This window comes from Podarcis tiliguerta (assembly GCF_965153285.1).
Source record: "Podarcis tiliguerta genome assembly, chromosome: 1".
Taxonomy (NCBI): Eukaryota; Metazoa; Chordata; class Lepidosauria; order Squamata; family Lacertidae; genus Podarcis; species Podarcis tiliguerta.
In genome coordinates this window covers 101,714,553-101,732,456 of record NC_139534.1, presented here as the reverse complement: position 1 = coordinate 101,732,456, position 17,904 = coordinate 101,714,553, and the positions used below count along the sequence as shown (strand labels likewise).

General features: G+C 40.1%; 1 protein-coding gene and 1 long non-coding RNA gene across 3 annotated transcripts; one reads left to right on the top strand and one right to left on the bottom strand.

Annotated features, from left to right (window-relative positions):
- Positions 1-1,423: 1,423 nt before the first annotated feature.
- Positions 1,424-16,900, bottom strand: SRP54 (signal recognition particle 54). Of its 2 annotated transcripts, XM_083452985.1 has the most exons (17): positions 16,579-16,830; positions 15,067-15,130; positions 12,007-12,116; positions 11,588-11,679; positions 10,299-10,383; positions 8,489-8,593; positions 7,601-7,667; positions 7,459-7,516; positions 6,429-6,579; positions 5,158-5,306; positions 4,594-4,694; positions 4,378-4,464; positions 4,163-4,236; positions 3,895-4,003; positions 3,486-3,656; positions 2,634-2,729; positions 1,424-1,878 (listed from the first exon to the last, which is right to left on the bottom strand). In XM_083452985.1, the coding sequence occupies exons 3-17, from the start codon at positions 12,082-12,084 to the stop codon at positions 1,787-1,789; spliced, it is 1,515 nt and encodes a 504-aa protein (XP_083309111.1). In that variant the 5' UTR covers positions 12,085-12,116; positions 15,067-15,130; positions 16,579-16,830; the 3' UTR covers positions 1,424-1,786. The 2 variants fall into 2 exon arrangements, with proteins under 2 accessions (XP_083309111.1, XP_083309110.1); XM_083452984.1 differs by lacking the exon at positions 15,067-15,130 and having other exon boundaries at positions 16,579-16,900.
- LOC310683764 lies at positions 1,850-3,127 on the top strand. The gene is made up of 2 exons (XR_014514519.1): positions 1,850-1,939; positions 2,979-3,127. It is a non-coding gene; the product is annotated as an uncharacterized lncRNA (long non-coding RNA).
- Positions 16,901-17,904: the final 1,004 nt, after the last annotated feature.

Genomic DNA, 17,904 nt, shown 5'->3' with positions numbered 1-17,904 from the left:
GGTGCAATTTCTGTTCTCATCCTGAAGCAAAGTTCTTAACCCGAGGTACTATTTCTGGGTTAGCAGAGTCTGTAACCTGAAGCGTATGTAACCTGAAGCGTATGTAACCCGAGGTACCACTGTACCCAGAACAAACTTTGTTGGTCTCTAAGGTGCTACTGGACAATTTTTTAATTTTTTTATTTCGACTGTGTCAGACCAACATGGCTACCTACCTGAATCTACCTCAGAGGGTCGATGTGAGGAGAAAATGGGGAAGAGAGAACCAGACTGAACTCCTTGGAGGAAAAGGTGGCATATAAAGGTAATGATAAATATAGAATGTTATGAACTAAATAGCTCAGAGTTCTCAGGGAGCAGGGAAGGAATTACATAGTAGTAAAAAATCAATATAAATTATTTGTGTAATATATGCCTCATCATCCTTCAGACATCTCTTTCAATGTAGAAAAAGTGGGGGGGGTGTGGCTGTGGGCAGAAGCAAAGAATAGCAGAATAGATTCTGATGGGGCTAAGGAAAGTTTTGTGCATCATTAAAAGGACAGAACTGGGGTGGGGTGCGGCAGAATGGGGTGTTGGCAGGCTTTTCCCAATGGGATTCAATTATAAGCGATTTCACCGATGAGTGTGGTGTCTCCGATCGTAACCCCCACGTAAACAGCGTGGTGGTGCCTGGATTATAAAGTAGCTTTCTGAGAAAATAGGCTATTTCATTAGGAACAGGAAATGGCAGTTTAATGCAACAGTTGCTAAACAGCATTGAGACAGAAAAAGCAGCCTTCTACTGACTCAAACCAATTTGCTGCTGCCAGCCCCTCTGCAGAGCCCTTTCGCGGGCCGCTCATCATCCCCCTGCTGCCAGCCCCTGCCGCTCACAAGACTCAGGTATGCAGCCACTGGGGCTTGTCCAGTGCTGTGGAGAAGGGAGGAGAGATTCAGGGGGGGGGTGGCTTACCTGAGTAGAATGTGTCCTTTTTTTTAAAGTGCATCTCTGGGTTATCCCTGGTGCTCTTGCATGGAATGTGTCCTTTTATTCAAAATGCATCTCTGGGTTATTTGTGGGGCGTGATAAAAATTGTTCTTCATTTTAAATATTGTATTGTTTTTCCTGTTTTTTTTGTGCAATACAAATACTATATGTGCAGTGTGCATAGGAATTCATTATTACTTTTTTTCAAAATATAGTCCAGCCCCCAAGGTGTGAGGGACAGTGAACCGGCCCCCTGCTGAAAAAGTTTGAGGACCCCTGGTCTAAAAGCACAGAATCTCTCCACTGAGAAATCTTTGTCCAAAGTAAATATTTCAATCAAGAAAAGCCATCCAAGAACACTTCAGTGCACTCTGTTGTTAACACTGGCAATACTTCCCTTACAAGAAGCTTATTTCTGAAGCCCAGTGCAAAGTCACAAAGAAACCCCAACTCTTAAATTTACAACCACTTTATTTTACAGTATATTTGTGACATATTGGTATTAACCAAAGTTCTGAATTGTTTACAAATATAACGGCTGCCATGAGGCAATTAAAAAGTTCCTCTAAATATTAAATTTGTACATGATTTGATTTTTAACTTAATTCTCCATGTAACATCAAAATTAAAACAGAAAAGAACCAATTTAAGCAAAAATATAACCACTTTCTAGAAATAAATCTAGAAACTCTCAGATTGAAGTTTCAAAAGCATCACTTGTTGCATTAACATTCTCCTTCACTGTAAAAAAAGGAGATCTCATTCTTTTAGTGATGTTCCAGCAAATGGTTAATCAAGTCAGTTTATTAAGGCTTTTTACATGTTATTGAATCCCATCATGCCTTTCATATTTCCAGCAGCACCTTGTTGAAACTGCCGCATCATTGACTGCAGTCCTGCCATGCCACCTGGAATAAAAAAGGAATATTAAATATGGACACTTCAACATTATGGTTTGGAAGAATCCTAGTAAGATGGAACATTTATGTAAGAACCAGTCAACTGGAATCCAAAGAGCTACACAATTAGTTCAGTGTGCGCAATGTAACTTCTGGCTAGCATTTATCCAACAGAAGCTCTTTGTGTCATATTGCAAACAGGCGACTTTTCATAGCATGGTGTGGTATGTATTGCTCTTCAAAGACAAAAAAGAATGAAGATTCCACAGGAAATACAGCATGGAAGGGATAGCTTAGAACAGAACAAAATGTATTAAGCATAGGTGTGTGCTAATGCTGGTAACACAAGCTCTCATTTAACAGTTGCTAAAGTACTTGAGCTCTATTAAAAATTTATGGAAGGCAATAGCTGTCTACTTCTGCTCCAATTTGTTTTAAGAGGAAAAAATCAGTTTCAAACTGTTTGAACCCCACAAGATGTCCTTAGCACTGATATCTGGCACCCATATGCTACTGATATATATTTTCCATCATTCCTTCTGCAGAGAAACTGAAATTTGCCAATAACAATTGAACTGTCCTTTAAATTTTGAAACATAACCACATAACCATAGGCCTGTAAGTACTTTAGAATTCTTATCAAGACAGTTGCATTCCAAGGCAAGGCAAATATGAGAATTAAAATAGAGTTGTTAAATTACATGGTGTACCTATTTTGTTAGCCTCCTACAGTAAGCGGGGGGGGGGGGGGGAATAAAAATTACCCATATGATGAAGAACTCTGGGATCCATCATCTTTGCCATCTGTTGGTTCAATTTTGCCATCTGGGATGGATTTACGTTCTTTGACATATCACCTCCTTAAAGGGGTGGAAAAAGAGGAGGAGGGGAGAGGGAAACGACAAACCCATCAGAAACATTACATGGTGCTTATTCTCTTAGTGTGATGGCAGTTGTGTATTTTAGAGAAGTGCACAAGAAAAGTCAGTAATCTCGCTATTGCTAGAAATCATGCTTATTCAGTCTAGAGAACTGGCTTGACTGTCTGGCATTGTACAGCACTGTTAAAACTTATTTGATTGTCTATAGATTGCTCCTTTCCCCCACAGTTTGGAACACTTTTAAGCAAAGAACATTAAGCCTCCACAGCATGGGAAAATATGACATTTGAACCCAAGACCATATCAGTGAACTGCCCTGTGATCTTCGGCTGCAGGTTGGTGTACAAATTTATTAAACAAAACAATGAATCATAGTCTCATTAGAAAAGTCTGCTTTCTTTTCAGAGATACAATCAAGACCTATTATCTCAACCACATGTTTCAGCTTCATCTCTTAAACAGGGTCAAACACAATTCTCTGGAGTGATTCCAAGGGAAGTAGAAAAATACTGTTTGTGACGTTTAAAGGACATGTCTATGAAAATGATGTTTTAAATCCAAATTTACATACAGCTTCGCTACATGGTGATGCTCATGTAATCTATTTTTAACATGGGAATTCATAAGCACAAAACATTATTTGTTTTTACAATTGGTCCAGAATTGGGGCTTCTAAAGTTATGCAACTGATTAAATTGGAGAACATGAAAGCCATGCAACTGTAATTATTCTCACCTTTGAAAAGTCCTTTTATGCCTCCCATCTTTTTCACCATTTGTGCAAATTTTGTGTACTGTGTCAGGAGTTCTTGAACATCTCTAGTTGAAACACCAGAACCTCTTGCTACTCTTTGGATTCTTCCTGGTTGTTTACTGAAAACTTTGGCCCCATCTGTACTATCAAGTTCTACATTAGAGAAGCCATGGGAAAATAAACAATTTATTGTACACTGTTAAAATGCTGATGAGTCAATTACAGGTTTTTTAGAAGGGCAACCACTCAAAATTCTATACTAATAGTTTGGTATTTTAGTTTTATAAACAGTAAAGATTAGGTATAATTCATTTAGGCTTTTATTCAGACAATGTAGTAAGTACACTTCAACAGATCGGTCACTCAGTTGCTCAACTGTGGGAAACTTTACCTTGATCATTCATACTGTCCATTATTGTCATCAGTTTCTTTAGCCTTGCCATTGATTCCTGTTCGTTGCCTTTACTCATAAAATCTGTTCCGAAACCTGGGATCATACCCTACAACAATTATAAGTAAAAATGAAATGCCATTTTCAAATATATGTAGCATTTGAGTTCAGACTGAATTTTAATGTTTTAGCGCAGAATTTTCTGAACTCTGGAGAAAAAAAGAATCTCATCAGATTGCAAAAGAAAACAAGTTTCAGCCATAGTTACCAAGATTTGACTGAAGGGTCCCATTTTCATGATGTTTTGGAACTGTTCATACATATCTCTTAAAGTAAATTGACCTGAAGTGCAAAAGAAGTGAGAATCAATGATAAAAAAATAAATAAATTAGGTTGCTACACTCAATCATTCTAAAACACACTTATGAATAGGTGTTTTGAGCTGTTACACAGTGTATTAGTAATACTTTTGGCACAGCTTACCATGTTTTAATTTCTCTATGAGTGCCTCATTGTCATCCAATTTCAATTCATTTACTTTATCTATCAGTCCTTCAATATCTCCCATACCTGTAATACAAAAAGGCATCTTCAGTAGCTAAAATAAAAACCATATGAGATTTTTAAATAATCTCAACACACTGAAGAATATATTTTTAGAGAGGTTTTTTTTTGGTTCTATCGGCAATTAATACATACCAAGAAGCTTGCTGATGAAGGGTTGTGTTTTAAAAGGTTCAAAGTCATCTATATGTTCTCCAGTACCAATAAAAATGATTGGACTTTTAGTGGCAGCCACTCTGCAATGAAGGACAAAGTCAACTATAAGTCAATTCACCACAGAGCATTCTAATGTGCAAGACGGATTTTAAATAAAATTTAATCATTCTGAAAAACATCATTAAAAATTGTGAGCCAAATCACAGTGGATACAGCATAAACCTCCTTAAATTTATTTATGCTTATAGAATAGGTAAAGTAGCCTCATCACAATACTTAAGTCACTGGATTCTGCTGCTTGAAAAATGGATTCCACATTATTAGAGATAGTTTAGCATAGAGCCAAACAAGCACACCCCAATGTAATAAGAGGTGGCAATTACTCTTAATGATTTATTTCCCCTTGAGGGAAAATAAGGTTCTTCAAAATAATATTACCAAAGCAAAGGATTAGCATTACTTTCTGAACAGTTTTACTGTACTCAGCTATTTACAGTCACTGCAGTGCTACTTAGCTCCATAATTAAGTGAAAATATACTTACGCACTGAGTGCCCCACCTCCCTTTGCATGGCCATCCAGTTTTGTTACAATCACAGAAGCAACATCAACTTTATCTTTGAAAGCCTTTGCTTGAGCTTCACAGGCTTGACCAATAGAGGCATCCATCACATAAACAATATTGTCTGGTTGCTGTAAGTATTTACACAAGCAAGAACAAATTATTAATTTCTCTCTTTCCAACTGCTTTCATATCAGCAAGAAAACACGCAGGAAAGTGTTTTACCATTTTTGCATGTTATCAAAGGACAAGACAAATCATTTGCAGTACTACACAATGCTAATAATTACTTATAACCAATAATTATCCTGATCTTAATTTTAATATGGAGTCCCAGTTTAACATTTCCTAAAATTTTGAATTTTTAAAAGTTGGAAGGTTTACAGTGCCCTCAAAAGCTGGTTCAGCATGACTAATAGGATTATTTTGCCATTAAAATCATGCATCTGCAACATATGCCAGACTTATTGGTAATAGTCTGCATAAATATAGCCCAGCATCAGTCTATTTAGCTCTGTATTAGATCTGGATCATCAGAGACCAAGTTGAGGGACTCCAATTTATGACTCCTTCAATTATTATTACTATTATTTATTAAATTTGCATACTGTCCTATATCCGGCCTCAGGGCGGTTCACAGGATAAAATCAAAATATAAAACCACAAAATATTTAATCAAAATAAAAACAAAAACAGCCCAATAACCACCCCCCAACACATTTTAAAAGGGTATAGGATACCAATCAACCAAAGGCCTGGTTAAAGAGGAAGGTTTTTGCCTGGCACCTAAAAGTATATAATGAAGGCGCCAGACGAACCTCCCTGGGGAGAGCATTCTACAGATGGGGAACCACTGCAGAAAAGGCCCATTATCGTATCACCACCCTCTGGACCTCTCGTGGAGAAGGCACATGAAGAAGGGCCTCAGAAATTGATCTCAAGGTCCGAGTAGGTTCATATGGAAAGAGGCAGTCCTTGAAATAGTGTGGTCCTGGGTCATTTAAAGCTTTTATAGCTCAAAACCAGCACTTTGAGTTGGGCCCTTCAAAACAGTCCCTGACCTAAAAAGCAACAATTGTTCATGATTATTTGCTCTGTGTTATGCACAGACCCAAAATTTCCAATCCTGTGTACACTTACTAAAGAGTAAGCCCCACTGAATCTAGGGATTTATTTTGATAAGGCTTCAGGATTTCAGCATGACTACTTTCAGCACGGTTGTCAAAAATAAAGCTATTGTGTACAATACTTACTATGGCATTGGCAACTTGTAACATTTCTTCAAAGAGTGAGTCTTCTTGCTTGTGACGACCGCTTGTGTCGACAATTATTATTTCAAAGTTTTCATTCTTAAATTTTTCAACACCTTCTGATGCAATGATCACAGGATCCATTTCTGTGTAACTGTTCCAACAGGAACACACATGCTTCAGTTACATGGACAATGTTACCAAGCAGATTTCAATGAGATGGTTCTCTGGCTGGAAACACCCACTATCACTGCGTGCAATTAAGGGGGGGGGGAGATTTTCTCCTTCCTATAGACAGCAGGTGTCCCAGCAACCACAGTGCAAGTATGTAGTTGTCAAGCAGACAGCATAAACTGTTGCTATCAGCAGCCTGCTTGCATGGTGCTGACACAGCCCAACACTTAGTAAGGATGGGATACCTGGCCCTGCACTGCCTCACAGAAGCAGCTCACTGCTTCCACCAACCACCGCTATTCTAGACTATTTCCTATGACACTAAGAGTCTGCAAATTTTCTGCGCACAATCAAATGTTTTCAAACTCATTTCCAAAGCAAGTTATTGACTGGTTTACAATCCCCGCCCCAACACACAAATGCACACACACTTTAAATTTCAGCCTGTAACAGTAGAGGAAAAGGAATGAGCACACTGGGTGCACTATGAGTGCCAGTGCAATGAACGCAGGCTTGGAAACAAAGTTAGGCTAAGGTCCTGTTACTGAAACCCCAACTGACTTCCTTCTGGATGTAAGACATTGATTCCAAGTTACTAAGCTTCTCTCACAGCCATGAGAAGTACTTTAAAAATCAGAAAGAGTGAAATAGTTAAATTCTAGCTTTACATATATATATAAAAATGCCCTCCAGATGTTGTGGCCATTAGCCTCAGCCAACATAGCCAAGGGTCAGGGGTGATGGGAGTTTGAAGCAACTTCATCTTGGGGGCAGCACATTGACTAATATTGTTCTTCAAATATCATTTCAGAATCTGATAACATAATTTTTGCAACAGATCTTAGTTAAAGATACATACCTGCCGTAGAATGGAATTCTTGCTTTTGTTGCGTTCTGTTTTAACTGGTCAAAAGCACCTGTAGAATTCAGACAGTATTTGTTAGCCATGTAGAATATGCACATCTAGTGAAAATGAAATCTCTGGGGGGAAAGTATTTTACCTGCTCTGTAAGTATCTGCACATATCAAGCATGTCTTCCAGCCTTTCCTCTGGTAGTAGTATGCCAACTGTTAATAAAAAATCCAAAGATGTAATGATAATGTCAAGTTTAGTATTAAGAACTCTCAAGAACATTACATCATGTTTTCATTAGTTCAGTGCCCAATAGGAAGACCAAAATGGGCCTTGTGGCACAAGAGCAATTAAAGCTAATCAATATGGTGCATGAGAACAGTAAGGTTCTTTCATTTCAGACTTGCTTACATTTGTAAGCTCTTAGGGCAGAACCCTGAGCTGCAGAAGATATGGGTTCTGCTGCCTTTATATGACAATTACAGTGAAGTTTTACTATCATGCAGTGACAGGTGGCTTGCACTATATGCCACTATTTTCAAGTCTTGTCAAGGTATGGCTATGTACAAGATGTAGACTCTATAAAAGGACAACAAAAGTGACCTTCATTTTATGATCTCCTGCAATGATAGGATTAGATCCATCCTTGACCAGAGAGGAACACACTAACTAGATGCCACTCCAGTGCTAAGAGACCTTCTTAAACGGTAATAGTCATGCTAGTGGCTGCAAAGAGATGTTGGAAACTGATGAATGTCATGTCTTCCCCTTCAAGAAGAAGCTTCCACTGGATCAGCATTCCTTTTGGAAATGAAAGAAGCCTTTCTGTTCATGGACCAGAAGGTCTAGATTCAATCAAAAGTAGTTAAGCTCAAAGTCCCAGAGATCTATCTGTGGCAAATTCTTTATACAAGAAAGATTTTGCATTGTAACACCTGAATGCACCCCTAAAATTTAGTTCAGTTTTGTTCATAGTCACAAATGTCTATCTGAAAGCAAACAGTCTATATTAAATATTATGAAGAATGCAAGTTACCTTTGAACATGATGTTGTTTTGCCACTTCCTTGCAGCCCTACAAACATTATGATATTCTGTTTTCCTTTTGTTGGTGTCCAGGCTTTTACTCCAGGATCTACAAGCTATAAAGCAAAAAGTATACATGTGTGCTACGAAGCAAAGCTTCAGAATCACAGTAACACATAAGATTTTCAGTGTGCAGTTTTGTTTGAAGATGTAATATATCTTTCCAGCATCATGGATGCTTTCTTGGAAATCAAAGTAAAACAACGGTAAATGGTAACATTGCCCAGTTCTGTGCCACTCAAAACTCCTCCAATTACCTAGCAGTGATACAAACCAGTGCCAGTGAACAAGTTTAACAAGACCATCCTTACAGTCATTAAGACAGGGGTGGGTAAACTCTGGCCCAGCACAGGTCCCAATTTCTCCCACAAGGTCACATTCCCCACCTCACCCCTCCTGCTCCCCATACATGACATCACATGCAGAGATGGTGGAGACACAGCAGGATCAGCTGCGAGACTAACACGCCACCAGTCCCTGGAGATAACGGGCTTGAAGTCTTTGAAGCAGTGTTTCTTTGCAAGCATGGTGCACTTATGTCCCTACAATCATCACCCCACTGTGAAGTCAGGTGAACAGCACATACACCTGATTTTGCAGTACTCTCAACTGGGGTATTCTAGCTATACAATTGGTATAAAATCCAATTATTCATTTTAACTACACCGTTGCTCCTTTTAGACATCACACTTAATCACAGTTCAATCTAATCATAGTCTGGAAGTCAACCAGCCATAATTTCAGCTCCCAAATGTGCAGGCAAGCCACTGATTAGAACCATTTGTCTTTTCTCCGCACCTGCTAAGCACTGTTGCTTCTGTGCACAATGGACTCCAGAAGCAGAGCAATTGCTGTAACTACAGTTTTGTCAGTATAACCACCACGCTAAAACTGAGGTAGCACAAACTTTGGTTTGGTATTAATTTGAGCCACTGTCAACTGTATAAAGGGTAGATCTCGCCAATGCTGGCTAACAAGCTACTCGACTCAACGGATTATTGCAACACACGTAACAGAATGCTTAAGATTATAGCTTCTGCAGTAGAAAGAAATATGTAAAATGAGTAAGAATAAAATCTGCATTGTAGTATAAAGATGTCCCATAAGCATTGTTGTTTTATGTCTGTCAGATGCGGGTGGTGGTTGCTCGTGAGTAACCAGGCAGGACTCCGACCCGTCTTTTACAGGTTTCATTGGTGCAAACTATTTACAGTGCAGAACCAACAAGTTCATGTCCGTCTTAGTCACTTACAGAATCTGGGAGTGGCCTCTTCCAGCTTCTTCTCCGACATAAAAACTTAAAGACACCCCAAATCTCCCCCTCCCCTCCTTGCATTTCACCCCTGTGCGCAGGCTGGGCGACGGAAGTGGCGTGTCTGCCTCCTGGCCAGCCGGGTTAGGTGAGGCGCTTGGGCTCTCAGCAGCATCTTTGAGCCCTCTCCTTGCTTGGCTGCCCCCTTCCCTCTCTGCTCCACTGGAGGTGTGGCTTTCGGAGGCTCTCTGTATTCCCCTGCCCCTCTCCCCTGTTCAGATGGCAGTCCCCTGACAATGTCTTAGCAAGATTGCACATACCTACAGTTAGAGTGGCAATGGTCACTCAATATTCATATAGAAATGTGGCAATAATTCATATGAGAATGTGAGGTAGAAACAAGGGATGTTTGATCAGAAAAAGAAGGAAGCCTAGAGTACTAGGCTGTATTAAAGCAAGCAACATATGGATTAGAAAAACCAACTGTACTACTATTTTATATATTTTACCTTAACAAGTTCTTTAAAGACAGCATGTTGAATCATTTTCCTTTTATTTAGGCCAGAAGCCATTTCTTCAAGATCAATAGCAGATCTATAGTTCAAACAGAAAATAATCAATACAAGATCAAAAGCAATACAACAGAAATGTTATGTTGAATTCAATGGGAATTGCATCCAAGAGCATGTTTAGGAGCCTGGAGTTAGCAAACTTACTCAAAGACCCCCTCTCCCTACGATTGTCAGTAACAGATACTCATCATGTGCCAACTCTGCAGTAGGCATGAAAAATGGCAACATAAGAACAGGCCTTCTCAGTGGTGGCTTTTACAGGGAGGCATGTCCAGTGTCATGTTTATCTCTTTTTAGGCACTAGGCAAAGACTTTCCTCTTTACTCATTTTCAGGCCTTTTTGACCCTTTTTTGTGGGGTGGGATCTGTAAGACCTATGCTTTATCCATATACTGTAACTGTTTTTAGATTTTCATTATTTGTGTTTGTTTGAACTGGTTTGAATGCATGTCGCTTTGTGAATAACAAATATAATAAATAATAGAACAACATCAATGTTAATCAAGTAAAGATGGACAGATAATCAATATACTATGCTTTTGTGCAAAAATATTTGTGTATTCAGAATAGTGTTTTGCTCATCCACATATAAAACAACTAACACCTTTCATATGTCAGTCATACATATTCCATGCACCAAGTAGATTTCATTGCAAGCAGGATTCCAGCTTGCTATTTCAGTTTGGTCGTGGCAGCTTGCCCAGAAGTACATACAGCTACTCATGTCTCCTACCCTTCCCTCCCAGCAATTAATTTGTTATAGAAGTGCTGTATCTTGCATTATTCTGAAGGTCCTGGATGTTAGGACTACTTATGATAGAGTTACTATAGGCAGAATTCAACAGGCAAACTTCTAGTTGTGGAACAAGCTCATCACCCCCAACGCTCCAAGACTCTGGAGCAGATTTTGAGGGGGCACTGGGGAGGGGGGGGGAGAGTATTGTTGCACAAGAGGAAGTCTGTTCCATTTGCATAGGGGCAGAGTTATATAATAGCCCATATTTTTACAAGGATTGTACTTGTGTGGGGCTGATAAGCTATGTCAGAAGAGCACTTATTGAGACATCAGTTATTCCTCTGAAACTAGAAATTGAACTGATTTAAGTTGAATATTAATTAAGTAGTATGAAGAAGTCATACATGGCCCTCTCAAGACACAAGCAAACAGAAAGATAATCACTGGAGAGAAATGTACATCTTTATGTTATCTTGGTTGGGTCACTTACTTGACATTTTCTCTCAGTTGTTTCACTAACTTAATGTTGACATCAGCTTCCAGTAATGCTGTACATACTTCTTTTAACATAGCATTTAAAACCTTGTAAGGAGAAAACAAAGACAATTCAGAAAATGTTAACGTCCTGAATTTTGTTAATCCAATATTTCAAAGTAATTTACATTTGTAGTAGAAAGTTGTCGTCCAACCATTCCAACAATACAAATTAAGTCTCAGTTAATTAATTGCCACAGCTGCCACACAGTATGTTTCAAGCAGCTCTCACATGTTTCATGATACAGTATGTACAAATTTAACCTTATTACTTTAAGCTTGGGCCATTTTCTTCCAAAGCCAAATTTGATTGTGAAGAGATAATTCTTACCTTCTAACTATAACCATTACAACACATATGGAAATGCTACGTACCTCTTCATTGATAATTGTAGCATTGCTCAGAGAGCGCAATGCTGAGGTTATTTTCCTCCCAAGATCTGCTAAAACCATTTTGGCAACTTCAAAGACAACTCAAATATGATCTGTAAAAGAAACATTAAAATATCAATGACATACTGTCCCTCGTGTGAGCTAAACTTTCAGTATTATGAATATAAAAATATTTTTAGAAGTAGAACATGAAGATTTTTTTAAAGATGTGGTACAAAAGAACAAAGATAATCAACAAGGTACTGAGATAGAAACATGCTCTGAAAATTGTTCCTACTAATATAGTTTGATTTTTTCATAGAGTTAACATGTTGAATAATTACAGCCATCATATTTTGAATGTTAAATTATGCAAATATTTAATGCTTCAATGTTTATATAAAATTTATAGCTGCATACAAAGATAAGTTCTGTTGAGTTTCCTAAGCTTCCATTTGTCAAAAGATAAACCTTCCATAATCACCGGATCAAGAACATTTAGGCTGCAAACCTATACACGCTTACTCCCTGCAAGTCCCACTGAAATCAGTTAGGCTGAATTCTGAATATACATGGATGGGACTGTAGCGAACATTTGAAATGCATTTAACTTTCTTGAACATTTTCTAACTATTTTTCCCCCAATGTCAACTAGTATTCTTTAGAAAGCAGATTATTCTGCAAGGATCCAAAGGCTGTGATCATATTAAAGTGGGATTTGTATCTTTCCTTTCAACAGCAGGACCCCACCTGCATAAAGATCAGACTACTCTGAGAGCTTCCTCTATTTCAAAAGTGGTTTGCAGCATTAGGAAATGCTATTGCAAAAACATACCTAAAGCCTTTGTGGGCACACAGGAATAAATGCAGCTCTTTGGACCCCAAACCAACCTGCGTTGCGCGTCAGCTAAAAGACTACCGTATTTTTCGCCCTATAGGACGCACTTTTCCCCCTCCAAAAATGAAGGGGAAATGTGTGTGCGTCCTATGGGGCGAATGCAGGCTTTCGCTGAAGCCTGGAGAGCGAGCCGACCCCTCTCGCTCTCCAGGCTTCAGGAAGCTCTGCGCAACCCTCGGGAGACTGGCGCCACTTTGTGCTACCTGCAGTCCCGGGGCGAGCGCAGCTCTGCGCAGCCATTGGGAGCGGGGCGCGAAGTCGCACCCCCCTTCCCGATGGCTACGCAGAGCTGCCTGCTGTCCCGGGGCGAGCACAGCTCTGCACAGCCATCCGGAGCCGGGCGCAAAGTCGCGCCCGCCTCCCGATGGCTGCGCAGAGCTGCCTGCAGTCCCGGGGAGAGCACAGCTCTGCGCAGCCATCGGGAGCGGGGCACGAAGTCGCGTCCACCTCCCATGGCTGCGCAGAGCTGCCTGCATTCCGAAGCCTGGGGAGACCGGCGCGACTTTCCGCTGGCCTCCCTAGGCTTGCGGATAGCAGGCTGTTCTCGGGGCTAGGATTGGGGGAAGCTCGGGCTTCCCCCGTGCCAGCCCCGTGCCTGGGGGGGGGGGATTTTTTTTTCTTTATTTCCCCCCCCCAAAAAAACTAGGTGTGCCCTATGGGGCGAAAAATACGGTATATTCATTTCTGAGAACAGGTAATGTGAGAGGAATCAAATCTTAAGAAAGGAAACAACGAAAGGTATCTAGGTTACTCTGCTTTACTAGATGAATGATGGACTATGGATACAAGCTGTGAGAAAGGTAATAGCATATTTTCCTATGGGAATGAAGAATGTTTAAACAAGTTCTGGATTATGCATCAAGTATTCAAATCTACTACTCGCAAAGCCCAATGTTACAACTATATCAATTTTCAAGGAGTAAAGGTATCATAAGTTAACACAACCCACAAATTAACCTGAGCAATCAAATTACTCATGCCAAAGAACGTAAGTGCTTGCTGGATCAGGCCAATGCTGCATGAGGCAGTAATTTCTTTCACCTGTCCTGAATCTTCCAATATTCAGCTTCATTTAATGTCAACAAGTTCTAGTATTATGAGAGAGGCAGAAAACCTTTTTTTCTATCCATTTTCTCTAGGTGATGCATCATTTTATAAACTTTTATCATGTCACCTCTTGCCTGCCTTTTCTCTAAACCAAAAAGTCTCATGTACTGCAAGCTTTCTTCATAGAGGAGTTGCCCCATCCTCTTGTTTTTGTCGGCCTTTTCCAAAACTTTTCCAGTTCTACATTTTGAAATGAGCCAAGCAGAACTGTACGCAGTGTTTCAAATGTGATCACACCAAATATTTGAATATGTATAATTATCCCTGGTGTGGAATTTGCCATTTTCACAGCTGCCACACACTAGGTCAACGTCTTCATTCTGTATTACCTTAATTATCTGCATATTTTGTCACAAGTAAGTCTTGCTATATTGAGTTATAAGAGTTACTCCCAAGTTATTGTGTATGGAATAGTAGCCAAAGGTAAGCTTCTTTGTTTTGGACTTTCTAATTAAAGGCTAAACATCATGCTTCAAATGGCAGACATTAGCAGAGATAATGGGAAACATTTCATAACCTAAAACAAACTCATCAAATTAGGTTTACTGCAACTGTATCTTACTTTTATCTTATGTATAAAAGTACATACAAATTTGATTCAATTTTAGTTGCTTAATTTAAAATATATAACAGCAATGTCGGGGTTTTTTAACCATTTGAATTAAGCAATATTTTGGTGCGGTTTTTAAAGTCTTTTCAATTACATTTATTATGAAAAATCAAAGAAACTAATCTATGCTAACTGTATAACCAGAAAACATAAAAACTGGCTGGGATTGGTAACCAGCCTTTGTTTACAGAGTTTTGTTAGATAAGGCAAAAACTGTGGCCTTAGTCTGGCTGTACATTTGTGGTGCTCCAGACCCACTGGCCTCAAAACAGCCAAGGAAGCTCCTGCCATCCTCCTTTGTAGGAAAGCGTATAACAAGCTTCAGCAACCAAGGAGCCAAACCACACTTTCCTTTTAATCTTGGCACTAGGGAGGGGACAGGGAGCACAAGTTCACCAGAGGGTAGAAATGGACTCCGCAAAAATGTTAAAAAACCAGTAATACTTGCATTTCCTCAATAGTTCAGAAAGGTATTTGTAAGAGTCCCTTATCACCAGTAGCAGAAATTGAAACTGAAAGGTAAAAAAATGTGCAACCTAACCTCTAGTGCAGATCATCTCAACTTGTTCAACTCATGAGGGAAACATATGGTTAAACTGGCAAAATATGTCAGTGCAGAAGGAAACAAAGCTCCCAGTTCACCTCTACTTTTACCTCCAGGTAGCTAATTCGGCACCTGCCCACTATACCTTCTACTGAAAAGAACCAGCAACAACCTCCATGGATCACAATTCTTTATGACTTAGTTCCCTGCTGACTGACACCTCCTGATACCTGCAAAAGTGATATCTAATTGTAGTGTCCCACTTACACAATGGATGTCTGCTTCTGAAAATGGGACTTACGGTATCTCCGCCCCACCTACAGCTTGCCCCAGAGCGCTCTCTCGGGGGGGGGGGGGAGAGCGGATGTGGAGGGAGGAAAATTCTGTTGCACCTGCTGGCACCACACTGGAGCTCCCGAAAAAGGTACTAAAGATGGGGTTGTTACTTTTAGTAGGTAAGTATTAGCATACTATTGCAAACTAAAAGAGCGCAAGTGTTCCCAGAATAAAAGAGGAGACCTGGAACTATTTACAGTACTATTTTCTTGGATTACAATCTTAAAAACACTTAGTAGAAGGTATGTTCCAACAAACTTAGAAGGGTGTAATTACTGTATAACCTCATTTACAACTGCACTACCAGTGGCTAAACTCTTTATTTTCACTGTAAACAGATTGCTTTTATTATATCTTGCGAGCAGCCTTGGAGTCACAGATTTGATAGAAAATTGAAGTGTTTTAAATAATCTACACACATACAGGATTTTTTTAGTTGAACTAGCCATAGATTTCACAGGTAACAAGAAAACCTAAACTGTAGCTCAAAAACAGCTGATCAAATACACCAAACAACTAGGGGCCACTTCACATGTAACATGGTTTAAAACTGCTGCATTTCACAAGTGATCATATATTTTTAAAAGGTCACTGGGAAGCCACTGCACACACAAATTTCCCAACTGAATACTTTTGGTTAAAAAAATGAGTATTTGTGTTGTACTTTGCACTTTCACGGAGTGCTTTTTTAAATGTGGTCCTTTGAACTATGTCGTAGTTAATCTGAATGGAGGCTCAGAATCTGTTTTGAATGTAATAGCACAGCCCTACATCGCGCGGAATGAGAAATAACGAGCATATGGGATTACCATCACACATACGGAGAAAAGCTTCGAGATTATACAGCAAGGCCGCCGAGGGCTTAAGCAACAACCGTCTCGCCCGATTCAGACTGAGGAATTTTGGCCTCGCCGCAAAAGCAAGTTTCACCTCACCAACACGCCACCCGGCGATCTCCTCCCAAGCCAGCCCTGAAGTTTGGAGAGATCCAGGGCAACAGCTGGGCAGAAGCCAGAAAGGGGCGCCAAGTTTTTATTCGCACCCAAGCGGGGCAGCCACCCGCCCCATCACAAGACTCACCCAGAACAGCGGCTTCCCCCCTCCTTTTGCCTCTAAAGCGGCGGCGGCCTGGCCTGGCCCGGCCCCGCGACGAGAGCCGCGCGACAGGAAGTCCTCACGAAGCCGTTAACTCAGGCCCAGCACCGGTAACGAGCACCGTCCCCTCCAGTCTTCCCCAGCATAACCGGGAAGAATGTCACGTCACCACTACACGGAGCTTGCGAAGTTAACAGCCTCTCTCACAAAAAAGGGGGGGAAACACCCCGCGCGCACTTCCGCTTCCGGGACATTTATAAGACCCCGCCCACTGTGAGTCCGGGTATTGAAACCATGCGTGCGCCAGTGAGTGCAGAGTTGGAGTAAGGGTACTGCGCGTCTGTAGGGCGCAGGCGGGGTTGGAGAGGTTTCCTTTCGATTCAGAGCTTTAGAGCAATTGTCCAGCAGGGGTTTTAGACTTCTAATCTGTTTTAGGATTTTGTTTTGTTTTGTTTTTTGTTTTAAAGCAGGGTTGAAAAGTTGTCTTAGTTTTATTGTTTTGTCTTTCATAAACCGCTTTAAAGTTTTTGGGTTTTTTTAAGATCCAGCGGTGCATATGTTTTATGAAATAAATAAGCGGAAAGGAAATGGTATGTTGACCTCTTTAAGTGTGAGAACGAAAGCGGTTTGCCCCATCAAATGTTGATGTGCCACATCTGGCTTTAATCTTTATGAATGAACTATGAGGATTTTAATTTTATTTGCGAACCACCTGTATAATGCTTAAGGGTCGCTGGTTTTTGTTTGTTTGTTTTTTAACTCAAGCGTCTAGCTATCAAAAAAGCGAGTGTTAACTAACTGCCAATAAGGAATTGCTTGTGAATATATTATAAACGTGCTTTTGGAAACTCGGTGCTTCTGTCAGTTCCCTGTCTAATCCTGTCCCAACACTTACGAAGCAACATTTCACCTACTTAAGTGATCTGGTTTGGCACGCTAGTAAGTAAAGTGTAACAATAAGCATTTACTTAAAGGAAAAGGGGGGCGGGGCGGAAAACGAACATCTTGGATAGAAAACAATAAATGTATTGTGTCCAGTGGATATTTTAAAAGGACGTACTTAAACTTGTCCTTCCTGAGTTAGCCACTTATGGATAGTAGGGCATGCCAGATAAATAAACCAGTTCTTTGATATGCTGCTACAATAGTTGGCATCCGTTTCGCTCGGGAGACGATGGAAGAGTGGCCCCTCTCAAAAAGCTGAACCAAAGGACGTTTATAACTTAAGCAAGGTGACCAGATTTTTTTGGGGGGGTTGAGAAATGTGGATCCTTTATTGTAAACCTATTTTAAACACAGCATTATTGTTAT